The sequence below is a fragment of the Phacochoerus africanus genome, chromosome 1 (genome assembly GCF_016906955.1).
Source record: "Phacochoerus africanus isolate WHEZ1 chromosome 1, ROS_Pafr_v1, whole genome shotgun sequence".
Taxonomy (NCBI): Eukaryota; Metazoa; Chordata; class Mammalia; order Artiodactyla; family Suidae; genus Phacochoerus; species Phacochoerus africanus.
In genome coordinates this window covers 74,585,081-74,602,877 of record NC_062544.1, presented here as the reverse complement: position 1 = coordinate 74,602,877, position 17,797 = coordinate 74,585,081, and the positions used below count along the sequence as shown (strand labels likewise).

The 17,797-nt window shown below is 43.0% G+C and overlaps 1 protein-coding gene across 1 annotated transcript; it reads right to left on the bottom strand.

Annotated features, from left to right (window-relative positions):
• Positions 1 to 6,107: 6,107 nt before the first annotated feature.
• Positions 6,108 to 17,735, bottom strand: LOC125120086 (zinc finger protein 622-like). The gene is given in 9 exon segments (XM_047767821.1): positions 6,108 to 6,375; positions 7,623 to 7,766; positions 12,280 to 12,392; positions 15,560 to 15,722; positions 15,990 to 16,250; positions 16,971 to 17,151; positions 17,153 to 17,285; positions 17,287 to 17,323; positions 17,326 to 17,735. Coding segments are annotated over 9 exon segments (1,419 nt in total). The 5' UTR covers positions 17,585 to 17,735; the 3' UTR covers positions 6,108 to 6,247.
• Between the last annotated feature and the right edge of the window lie 62 nt (positions 17,736 to 17,797).

Sequence of the window (17,797 nt, the reverse complement as noted above, 5' to 3'; positions counted from 1 at the left end):
CAAGAAACCTGGCTGTGAGCTTTTGATTTTAGAAGCTTTTAAGTGATAGCTAATTAAGTTGGTTTATATTTACTTACACTGTCTCCCTACCATAACGCTTTGAAGATAAGCACCAGTCTACAAACAAGGTTTGTGAATGCCAAATTCTTGTGTATGTGAACTCTTCAAATTGTAAAGACTGGCTGGCCATGGGATGGTTTGTACTGTTTCCTCCTTTCCACATGATGTATTGTACCTAATTGCCCTTAAATTGTACTCACTAAGTTTAGTTAAGATAGAGATCTTAAAACATGATGTACTGTACCTAATTGTGCCTAAATTGTACCCACTAAGTTTAGTTAAAACAAAGATCTTAAAACACAATGTATAGCTGCTATACCATGTAATAGTTAATCAATGTACTTTTAACACTGTGATGTAATCTGTAGCAAAAAGCTGTCTATATAATCAACCACTTATGCCAATAAAATTTAGCAGTCCAGTGCCCAAAGAAGGGACAAAGAGGCTGTCTCCATAACTGTACATTCGCCCGACGCCGAGTCCCTCTCCTATAGGGAAAAAGTATACACTCCCTGGCCGCTGGAGCTGGCCTCCAGCATATATTGACAACCTAATTCCTAAAGTAATGGTATTAGGAGTACCTTTGAGAGGTGATTAGATTCTGAGGGCACAGACCTCAAACCCAGGAAAGGACAGAATAAGAAGTCTACAACTAGGAAGAAGGCCCTCACCAGACCATGACGGCCCCCTGATCTTGTACTTGCAGCCTCCAGAACTGTAAGAAATAATTTTATTGATTATAAGCCATCCAGTATGTGGTATTTTGTTACAGCAGCCCAAATGGACTAAGAGGATTGTGTTACTATTCCAGGAGGCCCAACCTCTACCTTTGATCTCCTGCCACACTCCCCCTGCTTCTGTCTCCAAGGAGGTTGGGCTACACCACCCTCTCATCTAGGCTAAGCAGTCCAAAAGTCATCTTAACATAACAAAATACTTTTATCACCTTCATCATGGAGCAGTATTCTCCTCTCTCTCCACACACACACACCTCTTCTTTATCCATTAATCTGTGGTCCAACATTTAGGTTGCCTTCATGTCTTGGCTATTTTAAGCAGTGCTGCTATGAACATAGGGGTGCATGTATCTTTTTAAAAATCTTTTTAGGGCCATACTTGCAGCAAATGGAAGTTCCCAGGCTGGGGGTCGAACCAGAGCTGCAGCTGCTGGGCGACACAACAGCCACAGCCATGCCAGATCCAAGCCACATCTGCAACCTATGCTGAGGCTTTCAGCAACACAGGATCCTTAACCCACTGAGCTGAGGCCAGGGATCAAATCCACACCCTCACGGATACTAGTTGGGTTCTTAACCTGCTGAGCCACAAGGGGAACTCCCTGCCATATTTCTTTTCAAATTAGTTTTTAAATCTTTTCTGGCTATATGCCCAGGAGTGGAATCCTTGGATTATATGGTAACTCTATTTTTAGTTTAAGGAACTTCCATACTGTTTTCCATAGAGACTGCACAAATTTACATCCCTACCAACAGTGTACAAGGGTTCCCTTCTCTCTACAGCTTCTTCAGCATTTGTTATTTGTAGACTTTTTAATGATGTCATTTTTTTTTTTTTGTCTTTTTGCCATTTCTTGGGCCACTCCCCTGGCATATGGAGGTTCCCAGGCTAGGGGTCGAATCGGAGCTGTAGCCACCAGCCTACACCAGAGCCACAGCAACGAGAGATCTGAGCCGCATCTGCGACCTACACCACAGCTCACGGCAACGCCGGATCATTAACCCACTGAGCAAGGCCAGGGATCGAACCCGCAACCTCATGGTTCCTAGTCGGATTCGTTAACCACTGCACCACGACGGGAACTCCCTCATTGTCATTTTGATTTGTATTTCTCTATTAATGACATTGAGCAACTTTTCAAGTTCCTATTAGCTATTTTTTGTCCCCTTTGGAAAGACATCTATTCAGGTCTTCTGCCCATTTTTCAATTGCATTGTTATTCTGATATTGAGGTGTATTGTCTCATACATTGCATAATACTTGTGATATTATGCCCTTATCAGTTGCATCATTTGCAAATATTTTCTTCTATTCAGCAGGTTGTCTTTTAATTTTTGTCAATGGTTTCCTTTGCTGTGAAAAATCTTTTAAGTTTAGTTGGGTCCTAGTTGCTTATTTTTCTGTTATTTTGGCAAACTGATCAAAGAAAATATTGCTACAATATGTGTCAAAAACTGTATTGTGGTCTCTTCTAGAAGTTTTATGGTTTCAGATTTCACATTTAGGTCCTTAAAACATTTTGAGTTTATTTTCCTATGTGGTATGCGGGAATACTTTAAACTCAATGTTTTACACGTGGTTGTCCAGTTTGCCCAGCACCACGTCTTGAAGAGACTGTGTATTCTCCATTGTATATGCTCACCTTCATTGTCTTAGGTTAACTGACCATAGGTGTGTGGGTTTATTTCTGGGCTCTCTATTCTGTTCCATTGATCTATGTGACCGTTTTTATTCTGATACCACGCTGTTTTGATTACTCTAGCTTTATGGTATAGTCTGAAGCAGGTTTCAGGGGAGGGTTATACCCCCAGTATTATTCTTTTTTTATTAAGTGCCAAGAAAGTGGACACTTTAAAAGAAATATACAAATTTCTAGAAACATAGAGCCTAGCAAGACTGAGTCAAGAAGAAAAAGACAATTTGAATAGACCAACCGCTAGACGTGGAAATTAAATTAAAAAAAAAAAAAAAAACAGGAGTTCCCGTCGTGGCGCAGTGGTTAACGAATCCGACTAGGAACCATGAGGTTGCGTGTTCGGTCCCTGCCCTTGCTCAGTGGGTTAATGATCCGGCGTTGCCGTGAGCTGTGGTGTAGGTTGCAGACGCGGCTCGGATCCCGAGTTGCTGTGGCTCTGGTGTAGGCCAGTGGCTACAGCTCCAATTCGACCCCTAGCCTGGGAACCTCCACATGCCGCGGGAGTGGCCCAAAGAAATAGCAAAAAGACAAAAAAAAAAAAAAAGAAAAAAAAAAACAAACAGGAGTTCCCATCATGGCACAGTGGTTAACGAACCCGACTAGGAATCATGAGGTTGCAGGTTTGGTCCCTGCCCTTGCTCATCGGGTTAACGATCCGGCACTGCCGTGAGCTGTGGTGTAGGTCGCAGACGCGGCTCGGATCCTGCGTTGCTGTGGCTCTGGCATAGGCTGGCAGCTACAGCTCCGATTCGACCTCTAGCCTGGGAACCTCCATATGCCGTGGAAGCGGCCCTAGAAAAGGCAAAAAGACCAAAAAAAAAAAGAAAAACAAACACAAAAAACACTTCAAGCAAACAAAAATCCCCAGCAGGATGACCTCCAGGAGAATTCTACCAAGCACATGAAGAAAAACTAATATCTGTCCTTCTAAAACCACCCCAAAAAAGTAAAGAGGAAGGAACATTACCAAATTTATTCGGTGAGACCACAATTATCCTGAACCAAAACCAGACAAGACACTATAAACCACCCCCCAAATTACAGGCCAGTATCTTTGATGAACATAGATGTAAAAATCCTCAACAAAATATTAGCAAACTGCATCCAAAAATATACAAATACCATGATCATGTTAGATATATTCCAAGGTCACAGGTGTGTTCAACATATGAAAATCAATCAATGTGACACAGTGCACTAAAAAAAGGGTATAAAGTTCCTTGGTGGCTCAATGTGTTAAGAATCTGGCATTGTCATTACTGTGGCAGAGTTTGATCCCTGGCCTAGGGACTTCTGCATGCTGCAGGGTAAAGCCAAAAAAAAAAAAAAAAGGATAAAAATCATATAATCCTCTCAATAGAAGCAGAAAAAACATTTGACAAAATTCAACACCCATTCATGATAAAAAATTTCATCAAGGTAGGTATAGAGGGAACTATATCCAATCTCCTAAGACAGACCATGATGGAAAATAATATAAAAGGTATATATATATGTATGATTGAGTCAATTTGCTGTACAGCAGAAATTGGCATAGCATTGTAAATCAACTATAATTAAAAAAAAAAAAAGTAGGTACAGAGGGAGCATATCAACATAGTAAGGCCAATTAGGACAAATCCACAGCCAACATAATACTCAATGGTGAAAAGCTGAAGGGCTTGCCACTAAATTCAGGGAACAAGACAAGGATGCCATAATCACCACTTCTATTCAACAAAGTATTGGAAATCCTAGTCATAGCAATCAGACAAGAAAAAGAAATATAATTTAGTAAAACTGGAAGAGTAGAGGTAAAACAGTCATTATTTGGGATAACAGGAACTCTATATAGAGAACAGTAGTCTACAGCAAAACCTATTATAACTAACAGATGAATTCAATAATGTGGCAACAAGATTAATATATAGAAATTAGTTGCACTTATATACATTAATAATGAAACATCAGGGAGTAAAAAAAAAAAAAATCCAGTTTTTAAATTACAACAAAAAAAATAAAGGAGGTGAAGACCTACACTCTAAAAACTATTAAACACTGATGATGGAAAATGAAGATGATTCAAAGAAACTAAAAGTTGACGTTCCCTTCGTGTCTCAGCAGAAACAAATCTGACTAGCATCCATGAGGATGCGGGTTTGATCCCTGGTCTCACTCAGTGAGTAAGGATCCAGTGTTGCCATGAGCTGTGGTGTGGGTGGCAGACACGGCTCAGATCTGGCATTGCTATGGCTGTGGCATGGGCCAGTGGCTACAGCTCCAAATCGACCCCTAGCCTGGGAACTTCCAGAATTTCCATATGCTTTGGGGGCGGCCCTAAAAAGTAAGCAAGAAAAAAAAAAAAAAGACAAAGAAACTAAAAGCTATCCCATGCTCCTGGATTGAAAGAATAAGTATTATTAAAATGGTCCTATTGACCAAAACAATCTACAATCTTAATGCAATCTCTATCAAAATATCCATGACACTTATCAGAACTAGAATACATAATCCTAAAATTTATGTGGAATCACAAAAGATGCTGAATAAGTACATGATGAGTGAAAAAATCCAGAAAGAAAAATGAAACTGACAAGGGTTTGTATGCACAATGTTACATTCATTCAGTTAAATATAAAGTCAAATACACCTCAAGCCAAGCACTACATCATTTCCCAGGATATGAATTATGTGTCAAACACAAAAGGGTGGGGTACAGGTGTGGGGAGAATGTTTGAAAACACGATGAAGGAGTGAAATTAAAACCAGGGAGCACCCTGGTTGGACAGTAAACCCAATACTGAGGAAACAGCATTAATCCAATTCGGCATCCAAAGTTTAAAGAAAAAGACATGGCTCTAGCAAACAACAGCTGGTGAGTACAGGCTAAGGGCAAGGATGATTTCCTGGCATCCTTGAACTAACTCCTCAGAACATGCCCTTCCTCAGTGGGGACCTGCTCCACCAGGAAGAACTTGACGTACTTACTTAATGGTAGGAATTGAGAGTGATGGGTCCCTTGCTGATTTAATCAACCACACAACTACCTGTTGTGTAATAAATAGCCCAATTTATAGATTTGAAAGAATAAGCCATTTTTCCAATGTCTAAAATGTAGCTCAAATGGATTTTGAATTTCTAGTATTTTAGACTTCCTATAAACTATCTAAACTCTTCGGAGATTGAATCCTGTAACTATTTACACATTTTACATTTAATTTTTTCCTACTCTAAAGGAAGCCCTGGATCAGAGTGGAAGCTCTTTTATAGTAAGCCACTGACATACCCTTTCACTTCACCTGGATTTAGTGAAAGTGCCCAGAGACTGCCACCACTCCAACAACCACAAAACTTTCCAATGACAAGACATTCAACTCGGCTCCTCCAGAAGCTGCAAAGCTGTCTTACAGAGGTCCCAGTAGTAAGGTGTTCTTCTGAAAGTTAAAACCAGGTTTGGAGCAGCAGTCACGTTGCTCTGAGTTGCACACACTATCCTGACGGCCCTAAATCAGACACAAGCTGAGACAACAAAGCAACTCTCAGGAGCAGGGCAGGGCCTGCGCCCAGGACACACAGCACTTACTCTGTGAAAACAGGACCTTTCAACCCTGCCCACAGATGACATGAGACCCAATATGATTCTGACTTTATTATCAGGTCAGGACAGAGCAAGCGCAGCAGCAAAAGGGGCTGTTGCCCAATCCCGCTTCCACGGTCCTCAGGCGAGGACGATGCTTGAGCGGGACACAGATGGCGCCTCAGTCCCCGGCCCACTCAGAACATCACTTGGGGCCTGAAGTGCATCTGCTTGGTGGCATTGTTCTTCACACCCATCTTCAGCAGCCATTTCGACTTCATCCTCTGGACATACTGCATGTCCCGCTGGCGCACGAGAGCTGCTCCTGGGGTTGCAGAGGGGGCAAGAAAGGAAGCCAAGGTCTGTGACCTGGGATCAGAGAAAACCCACCTTGCAGAGAATCAAACCTGGTTTGGGGCAACTGGGTTCTTATATTTAAACAAGAGTTATAATCTGAGGGTCTCTATCCAGTGGACCCTTGGTGGGGTGGGTGGGGGGGTTCATGTGTACCCCGGAATCACACACCAGAACTTCTCTCTGTGCACATTCCTCTGGGATGAGTCTCCTGAGCTCTCATCATCTGAAAAGGTCTGTAAGCCCCAAATCTGAAGTCCCCATTGATCCGCGGGACAGAGAAAGGCAGACCAGCAGTCAAGTCAGACAAGAATTACTGATAGGACTAAGATGAAGGCAGTGTCCGTGAGCCTGAAGTGCCTCACAGCCCACAGGGCACTACAGTGAAGGAACCATGTGTATGTAACACAGAGGCATTTGCAATGGATTTCAGTGTCAGAGCTTCCGGGCCATCAGCGGGCAGCTCTCCTGTCACCCTCTCCACTGTCTCCTAGGGGACTGACATTCCCCTTGAAAATCCGAGGATAACAAGCTTCAGTCAGCAGAAACCTCAGAAGAGATTTAAATAATTTCATACTAATGATGTTTCAAAGCTTAAACAATTTCAGCGGCCTGCCCTAGTCCTCTAAGTCTTATTAAGTTTTCTACAGAAAATGACAAAGAGGACTGATGGCTGGCTTTACTGTGCACTATGTCACACATGCTTTATGATTAGCAATGGGCACAGCTCTGCAAGTTCGGTCCTACTCTTATCACCTCCATTTTATAAGAAAACAGAGGCTTCAGTTAATTAAATCACTCACACTCATGTTATAAGAACCAACAAGAAAATCTGGTGAGTTGTATTTGACCCCACAGCTCAGGCCATTGCCATGAGAATACTATTTCATTCCTGGTAAAATATTCAGGAAAATTTCAACCTTTGGTCATGAGCAAACAATCCCTTTCATGACTATTATCTTAGGAAAAAGTTACTGCTATATGAGCAGTTTTTAGCAAGTTACTGCACCAGGAACATGAAGGCTTTAAGTCACGGAACGCTGCGCTTATCTCCATAATGCCGCAAGTGGTCACAGGAGCCCCTGGAGCCAAGAAGTGGGAAGCTCCCCCTAGAGGGTCTATAAGGACAAAGCGAACAACATCCACTTCCACTTCCACCCAAAGGCCCCGCGTGGAGGGTAGGTCCCTGGGCTGGTTGTGCTGTCAGCCTGGACCTACCTGTGCTGCCCGTCCAGCCCAGGGCTCTGTACTGCTGGAGCACCCGGCCCACAGCCTTCTGATTCCTGGCAACCGCCACAGCTCTGGATAAGCCAAACCGCTGTTTGTAGTATCTCATCAAGGAGCGATGACCCACTCTGGCACCTGTTTTTCAAAAGAACAATATTGAGTTTGATTGATTTTCAAGGCAGAGCTAGAAAGCAAGAGCTTTCTGAATCAGACTGGTCACCTTTATCTAGCTGGAAACTGGCTATGCCAGAAGAAACAGTGCTCTACCTGCCGATGAAAGATGAAGCCACATGTTAAAGAATGAAAGACGGAGTAGTGAGATTCAAGAAAAGAGACAGGGTGAAAAGCTGAAAGTATTTCTTCATAATCAGAAAGCAGACAAGGATGCCCAGTCTTGCCACTTTTATTCTATAGTTTTGGATAGTTAGACATAGTTCCTAATCACAGCAATCAGAGAAAAATAAATAAATTAAAGGAATCCAAAATGGAAAAGAAAACTGTCTCTGTTTGCAGGTGATATATAGAAAATCCTAAATACACTACCAAAAAACTATCAGAGCTCATCAGTGAATTTGCTAAAGTTGCTGAAAACAAAATTAATACACAGAAATCTGTTGCATTTCTATTCAGGAAAAGAAATTAAGGAAACAAATATCAAAATATTTGATCAAAAGAGAAATTAAGGAATCAATCCCATTTACCACTTCATCAAAAAGAATAAAATACCTAGCAATAAAGCTAGCTAAGGAGGCCAAAAAACCTGTACTCCAAAAATTATAAGACAAAGAGGACTCAAACAGATGGAAAGATATACTATGTTCTTGGATTGGAAGAATCATATTGTTAAGACGACCATATTACCTAAGGCAATTCACAGATTTAATGCAATCTCTTATCAAATTACCAATGGCATTTTTCACAGAACTAGAAAAAAAGATTTTTAAATTTGCATGGAAATACAAAAGACCCCCAAATAGCCAAAACAATCTTGAGAAAAGTCAGAGCTGGAGGAATCATACTCTCTGACTTCAAATTGTATGACAAAGCTACAGTAATCAGGACAGTATGGTACTGGCATAAAAACAGACACATAGATCAATGGTACAGGATAGAGAACCCAAGAATAAACCCATGCACTTATGGTCAATTAATCTATGACAAAGATGGAAAGAATATACAATTGAAAAATGACCATCTCTTCAAGAAGTGGTGCTGGGAAAGCTAGGTAGCTAGATGTAAAAGGATGAAATTAGAACATTCCTTAACAGCCTATACAAAAATAAACTCAAAATGGATTAAAGACCTATATGTAAGACCAGACACTCTAAAAAATCCTAGGGGAAAGCATAGGCAGAACACTCTTTGACATAAATTGCAGTAGTATTTTTTTTTTTGCATCTCCCTCCTAGAATAGGGGAAATAAAAACAAAATAAACAAATGAGACCTAATTAAACTTAAATGCTTTTGCATAACAACAACAACAACAACAAAAACTGCAAACAAAATGAAAGACAACCCACAGAATGGGAGAAAATATTTGCAAATGATCAGACTGACCAACAAAGGATTATTTCCAAAATGTAAGAGCTTAATATCAAAAAAACCCAAACAATCCAATCATAAATGGGCAGAAAACCTAAAGAGAAATTTCTCCAAAGAAGACATACAGAAGGCCAAAAGGCACATTAGAAAAATGTTCAATATTGCTAATTATTAGAGAAGATACAAATCAAAACTACAATGGGGCATCACCTCACACCAGTCAGAATGGCCATCATCAAAAAGTCTACAAAAAATAAATGCTAGAGATGGTGTGGAGAAAAGGGAGCCCTCCTATATTCTTGGTGAGAATGTAAACTGGTACACCCACCATGGAGAACAGTATGGAGGGTTCCTCAAAAAACTAAAAATAGAGTTACCGTATGATCTAGGGATCCCACTCCTGGGCACATACCCAGAAAAAAATTAAAATTCTAATTCAAAAAGATACAGGCACCCCAGTGTTCACAGTAGTGCCATTTACAAGAGCCAAGACATGGAAGCAACCTAAATGTCCATCAACAGATGAATGGATGGAGTTCCCGTTGTGGCTCAGTGGTTAATGAATCCGACTAGGAACCATGAGGTTGCAGGTTCGATCCCTGGCCTTACTCAGTGGGTTGAGGATCTGGCGTTGCTGTGAGCTGTGATGTAGGTTGCAGACGCGGCTCAGATCCTGCGTTGCTGTGGCTCTGGCGTAGGCCAGTGGCTATGGCTCCGATTAGACCCCTAGCCTGGGAATCTTCATATGCCACGGCAGCAGCCCAAGAAATGGCAAAAAGACCAAAAAAAAAACAGATGAATGGATAAAGAAAATGTGATACATATATACAATGGAATATTTCAGCCATAAAAAGGAATGAAACAGTGCCATTTTCAGCAACATGGATGGACCAAGAGATTATCATATTAAGTGAAGCAAGTCAAAAACAAATATAGGATACCACCTATATGTGAGATCTAAAAAAAATGATGGAAATAATCTTATTTACAAAACAGAAATAGACTCACTGACATAGAAAACAAACTCACGGTTACCAAAGGGGATACAGGGGTTGGGGGTTGGGAGAGTAAATTAGGAGTTGGGGATTAACACATACACACTATCATATCTAAAATAGATAAACAGGGACCTACTGTATAGCACCAGGAACTATTTTCAATTTCTTATAATAACTTATATTGGAAAAGAACTGGAAAAAGAATAGATATATAACTCAATCACATTGTTGTACATCTGAGACTAACATAGCATTGTAAATTAATTGTATTTCAATTTTTAAAAATGATTTAAAAAGAGAGATAATAGTAAGTCACTGTCAAGTGCAAATCTCAGCAGCTGTACTTACAAGGCCCTTGGAAGTAAGGAATTTCAACTTTCTTTACTTTTTAATAGAAAAAAGACTAAGTACAGTTAAAGGCCCTGATGTTTAAATCTACAGTCCAGACTGGGTTTTGAAGAGAAACCAATCCACTTTTCCTTTGCTTAAATTCTCTACTGCAGTGGTTCTCAAACAGTGCAGATTTTATCCCTAGAGGATATATGGCAATGATTGGAGAATTCGGGGTTTTCACAGCTATAGGGAGGCCCCTGGCTAGTGGTTAGAGGCCAAGGATATGGCTAAACACATACAATGCACAGGACAGCCCAACTATAACAAAGAACATCTACAGTGCTAAGGTTGAACAACCCTGCCCTATTGCTTTCTAAATGATGGAAGTCATCCGGTGTGCTGGAATTTTAAAAGATGATTAAGCTGAATTCTCTCTACAGCATTTGCTTATTTGGAAGGATCTGGTAAAACCATGCCAGTTAATCAAAGCTTCAAAAATATATTATATGGGCTACCTGCTCTTTTATAGTCTTTTAGAAAAGAAGTTATTAAACAAATAGTCCTTAAAAATAAATTATTTAACTTATTTCTGAGGTTCTGCTTTGTTATTTTCACCAGAGGAAAATGAGATTAGGTCCTCTTGATAGATTTAGGCCTGTTTTGCTACTGTGTATTGTACAGGCCCCAGTATTATACTGCCTGATAGCTTCCTTCTCACTGTAGAAGAATTATATCCCCAAGACAAGCTCTGCCTACACTGAACTGTCCTCCAACTGTCATTGTCCAAAGCTGCCCTTAGCCTCAGAAGGTTGTTGTTCTGGGTTAAGCAGGCTTGTCTGTACCTAAGCAGTGATATTTCATGTTGAACAGCTACACAAGGTGGCTTCTTCATGGAAGCGGTCTCCCCTGGCAGCGAGGCTGCTCCTGCCCCCCATTACTGCAAATCTCCTAGGTAGCGGAGGGAAGTGGGAAAAGGGCTTCGCTGACGAGGTCCATGATCCTGGGAAAATTATTCAACCTGTGTAAGAGTCAGTTGGTTCATATGTCAAACAAAGATAATAGAATCTTACTCACAGCCTTGCTGTAAAGATTAAAAAAACTGCCTCAACATGTTAAATGCCGTAAATATGAGGTATTATTAGGATTGTATTATCATTCCCTATCCTTTTCAAAGGCTCCCTTTCCTTAGCTGCTCCCCCTCCTATCAGCTAACATAACACTATAATCAACATTATTCGCTTCTCATAGTCATGGTTTTCCTTCTTGTTGTCATTATCTGGGATAAATTCCCACTACTTTGAATCCTGATCCCCAAAGGAAGGAGGCAATCCAAACTCCAACAAACTTGGAGGCTGTCAATCAGATCTACCCAGGCCAGACTACCATGTGCAAGTCCAAACAACGCAAGGAAACAGGAATTGGTTCAAGAAATAAGAGCAAAGTCAAGTCTAACAAGAAAAACCTAAATGGGCACCAAAAAAACCAGATAATGAATAGAAAATAAAAGGTCTATGTATTGAAAAGAAAAACAATGACTGACCAAAGCATTATAAACCATACCAGAAGTGAGGAAGAACACTGATCCAATTTAACAAAACAGCCAAGACAAAGAAAGCTCCAGGAAACCTTCAGAGTTGACCTTGACCAGGGGAACATAAACACACACTTTGAATTGTGGGTTCTCTCCCCTCAGTGTGGAAGGAAAGCCATGGGAACAGGCCTCTCCAATCAGCTTGGTGGCAAGAAGCTATATTTTTTGGGGAAACGCACTTACCAGAAGGGAGGATCAGCTCCATGGTGTCATCATCATATCCCAAGGGCTTTTCTGAGGGCAGTGCCTCAGTTTCATCAGGGTCCTCCCCTTCCTTGTGATCCGGGTAGCTACTCCTGAAACCATGACATGGCATCAATAGCTAGACCAAGACCTCACATTTAACTAAAAGACATAAATCAGAATTCCTGGTGACTTAGCCAGCTAAGGATCTGGTGTTGTCACTGTTGTGGCGAGGGTTCAGTCCCTGGCCCCAGAACTTCTGTATGCTGCAAGTGCAGTGGGATTGGGAGGAAGACATAAATTGTATTTGCTAATGTGAAAAACCCACTCACTACCTAAAGGGGTGCTGGTGAGGAGGGAATAAATAGATGCAGGGACCACCAGCTGAAGAATTTTGGAGAAAAAACAACTTGTTAGCACTTTCTCTGTTGTAAAATACACAAGTTACCATGAACTCAAAATGGATCACACACTTATATGTACAGTGTAACTATAAAAACTCATAGAGGACATCATAGGACAAATTCTAGATGACTGACAGCTTGGTGATGACTTGGTATTAGGTGCCACACCAAAAGACTTGTTATTAGGTGCCACACCAAAAGCACAGGCCATTAAACAGATAATGTTTGAGCTAAACTTGGATGGATGTGGAGCAAAAGGAACCCTCATTTAGTGACAGTGGGATGCCACCGGTACAGCCACTCTGGAAGACACTTTGGAAGTTTCTGGCAAAATGAAGATACTCATAACCATAGGATCCAGCAATTGTGCTGCCTGGTATTTACCCAAAGGAGCTGAGCCTTATGTCCATACAAAAACCTGTTTGGAGGCTTACAACTGCTAAAACATGGAAGCAACCAAGATGTACCTCAGCAGGTAAATATATAAACTATGGTACATCTAGACAATAGAATATTTTTGGAATTTACCGAAAAGAAATGAGCTATCAATCAAGGGAAGACATGGACGAGCCTTATAAGCATATTAGTAAGAGAAAGAAAAGGCTGCATATAATGTATGATTCTAACCATACAATGTTCTGAGAAAACTAGAGACATGAATGATAAACTGCCAGGGGTAGGGATGGAGGAGAGTGATAAACAGGCGGAAAACAGGATTTTCAGGTCTGTGGATCTGCTCAGTATGGTATTCTAATGATGGAAAACAACTTTTTTTTTTAATTTTTTTTTTCTTTTTTAGGGCCACATCCACAGCATATGGAGGTTCCCAGGCTAAGGGTCGAATCAGAGCTGTAGCTGCTGGCCTACACCACAGCCACAGTACCTCGGGATCCGAGGCACGTCTGTGACCTTCACCACAGCTCACGGCAAGACGGGATCCTTAACCCTCTGAGCAAGGCTGGGGATCGAACCTGAGTCCTCATGAATGCTAGACAGATTTGTTTCCACTGAGCCATGACAAGAACTCCCAGAAAACAATATTATAAGTACATTCGCCCAAATTCATTGAATGGACAACATCAACAATGAACTCTAAACTATGGACTTTGAGTGATAACTGGTGGGTCACTGTAGGTACATCGATTATAACACATGTACTACTTGTGGGGGCTGCTAATAATAAGAGTGCCTATGCACTATGGGGTAGGGAGTTTATGGGAAATCTCTGTACCTTCTACCTAATTTTGCTGTAAACGTAACATTGATGATTTTAAAAGAGTAAGCAGAGGTCCTATACCTGAATTCTTTCCCCTAAGTATTTGTTTCTCCCAAGGCACATTGCAAACCTGAAAGGAAAATAAGGAGAATGCAGAGGTGGAGATGTAGCTCTTGATAATTTAACCACTACAAAAACAAGTTCTAGAAGAGTGCTGTCCAGTAACTCTATAAAGAGATTTTCTGTGTCCAGTACGGTTGTACTTTTAGTACTTTACTTTTAGTGTGCTTTTAAACACTGAGCTTTGAAATGTAAGCGGTGAAGAATTCATATTTAAAATTTTGATATTAATTTTTAATTAACGTAAATAGCCAATGATCACTCCTACCTAGTATTTATCATATTGCACACTAAGATTTAGAAGAGTCTTTGCAGTTCCCTTCATGGCTCAGTGGTTAACGAATCCGACTAGGAAGGATGAGGTTGCGGGTTCGATCCCTGGCCTTGCTCAGTGGGTTAGGGATCCGGCATTGCCCTGAGCTGTGGTGTAGGTTGCAGATGCAGCTCAGATCCCCGCATTGTCGTGGCTCTGGCATAGGACAGTGGCTACAGCTCCGACTGGACCCCTAGCCTGGGAACCTCCATATGCCTGGGGAGCGGCCCAAGAAATGGCAAAAAGATACACACACACAGAAAAGAGTCTCCATGTTTCTGGAAATATCAACAAATACACACAAAAAAATTAAAGAAGTACATGTTAAAAAGTGAACAGTAATGCAGATAATTCTATAGAAAAACAGACCAAAAACATAACCAGAAGCAACAGAGGAGATAAGCTACATGGTTAATTAATATGTAAAAAGGTTCTCAACTACATTAGTCCCCCTCAGGGAAATGCAAATTTAAAGCACAATGGATGCCACTACACAGCCACCAAAGCAACTGCAATAACAAACTCTCCCTCAGGACAAGTGAGAAATGAGAAATCAGGAGAAAAATGCACAAGCACAACTTAAATGCCTAAGACTTTTCTAAACTCCTGTGTTATCAGATGGACTCTGCACACCTGGCAAGGTCATTACACACAACTGCTTGCAGGGCACACCTGTGCTAGGTCATAGGCATCGAACACTAGCAACAAGTTGTTCCAGAATTCCTAGCATGAATGCCTACCCTGATGTATGAATCAATTAAGATTTTAGTTAAAGGTGGGATAACTTCTCCAACAAGTGCCTGGGGTGGGCCTAGTGCAGCCACCACCTCCTTTCCCTTAGCAGACAGCTGGTGATTCAAGGGCTCTCACGGAAACCAAGATGGAAACCTAATTTCCCTGCCTCCGCTCCTCAGGTAACTGGCAAAATGGAACTTCTCACCATGGAGACCACAACAACAACCAAAACAGCAAGTTTGCAAATCAGGTAAGATTCACTTTGGCCTGAGATCTTCTCTTTATCGGATATGTGCGTTTGACTCAAGAGATACTCCGTTCCCCACAAAATCTACAAAATTACAGGGAACGACCACCTCACCTCCCACAGAAATGTTCTGAGAGGTATTAGCGATGCTAGGTTGGACAGCATGCCAGGCAGGGGCACACCTCTACCACTTCAAAGATCCTACGAGCACCTCACTCCCCCCACATTACAAACCACAGACTTACCTAAAATCATAGAAGTCTGCAAATTCCAAAAGAGCATCTCCATCTGTGAAGAGCTTACAATGGCTCCTGTCATGCATGTGAGCCTGCACGGCTTCCGTGGAGTAGAAGGACTTCCCTTTCTCATTGCACCACAAGCAAATCTTCCCAACACCAACTTTCTCTCCTGCAAAAGTCAGTGGAGAAAAGAAAAAAATATATATGTATATATACAAAAGCAGCTTTTTGCAGCCAGATTAATCTCACCATCCACCTCCACAATTCAAAAAACAATGCATCAGGTTTTGGATTCTCACAAAATCAGCAGGTCATCCAATCCGAGACTAAGCAGATACACAAAAGTCATGTTCCCTTAAGACCTGCCCCACCACCACCACCACCAGCAATAATGTGGTATCTCCTCATTAACAGAGGAAAATGCTATTATACTTACCCAAATATTTAATCAGTCCCTTAAGGTCTGACAGATACTCTACATCAGGAAGAAAGAAGCTGTGGACTTTAGTCATATGAGCCACATTCTTCACCAGGGAGCTTGAATGATGGGGACAAAATAAGCAGTCCGTTATGGGGATGGCACCAAGCGGGAGGCTTCCTCCAGCCTCTTCCTCCTCTGCATCCTGCTCCTCCTCCTGGTCCAGGGCTTCACCATCCTCACACTCCAGTTCCTCATCAGAATCAATATCCTCCCAGTCTTCCAGCCGGGCATTGGAAAAACAAAGTCAGATGAACCCCTCAGACTTAGCCTTTCGTCTACCACAGACCACTCCTGCATGGCCAAGGAATGTCTGTGTCTGGCCTTTCTTTTCCAGGGCACAGTAAACTCCCTGAAAGAGGCTTCTGCTCTTTCTCTATGCAGATATGGACCCATGCAATTAGAGTTAATGGCATGTGGGATGCCAAGGGAAGGAAAAGAAAAAACAGCTCAGAAAGCCAAGGGAGGCGAGGCTGCGGGCTCCAGCCTCACATCGCAGGTTAGCTAGCTGATTCTCAACCGCTCGCTTCATCGTTTCATCAACCAAGTTAAGCGCAAAGCCAGCAGAGCTAGAAATCCGTTAGAAATACACACTCTACAGCAGACGGTGTGGCAGGAGCACGGCCTCAGGCGCATGTTAAAAAGCCTCCTCAGTCTAAACAGAGAAGGCCACCACTCCTACAAACTGGAACGATCCCTCCCACCGCCCAGCTGAGGTTTCAGTACTCGAATCTACAACAGTGAACTAAATACACAAAACGCCCTGCCAGGAGGCTGGCCACACCACTCACTTCAGCAAGAAGAGCATGGAAACCACCCTCACCCTTCACCTTCACTTCAAAACTGACACCCCCCCCTCCCCCAACGCAAACATCAATCTGGAAGCTTAGGGACGATCAATAACCTCACCCGACCCGCCCCCCCAACACAGGCCCTCACCATCGCCATCATCCAGCTCCTCCTCACTCTCCTCCTCCCCCTGCTGCTTCGCCAACTTCCTCGCCTGCTGTTCAAACCACTGCAGCCGCGGAGGCTTCTCGGCCGGGTCCCGCTGGTGAGCCCCACGCCCTCCCGCAGCCACCGACACCGGGCTCCGGAACTCCGCCTCGAGCGCCGGGGGCCGCCTTCTTGGGCGACGTGGACGGCTGCGCCTTGATGACCTGCTGGATGGCCGCGTTCACCGCATCCTTGTCCACACTGTCCACGCCCAGCCCTTTCTCCAAGTTCTTCTCATTCAGGATCGCCACTTTTTCGGCTCACCGCCTGCTTCTCCAGCTCCACGTGCCGCCGGACTTGAGGTGGTTTTCGTAGGCCTTGAAGGAGGCAAACTTCTTACTGCACACCGTGCAGTAGGTGGCCGCGCCCTTGCTCTCGGGCTCCGCCAGGGCCCGCTGCGCCCGCACCCGCTCCTGGAAGCCCTCGGCGCTGACCGGGGCCATGCCGGCCACTTTGCGCCTCAGGTTGTAGCGGTGCCAGTCCGTCTTGTAGTGCGCCCGCTGCGCCTCCGCGTCGACCAGCACCACCCGGCAGGTGTTGCAGGTGTAGGTCGCCATCGCTGGCCGGAAAATAACAGGCGACCGCGGCAGAAAGCTAGCGACCTGCGCCCTGACACCCCCACAGGGTAAGACAAACCTCGGCGCCGGGGAAGAGCCGGACTGAGTGCCTTCCGGACTGGATTGCGGTAGACCCGGTCAGACAGGAAGTCCCACCTCTCGACCTTTAGCCACGCCCCCTCCCCGGGGAGTCCCAGCCTTGGCGAGGGAAGC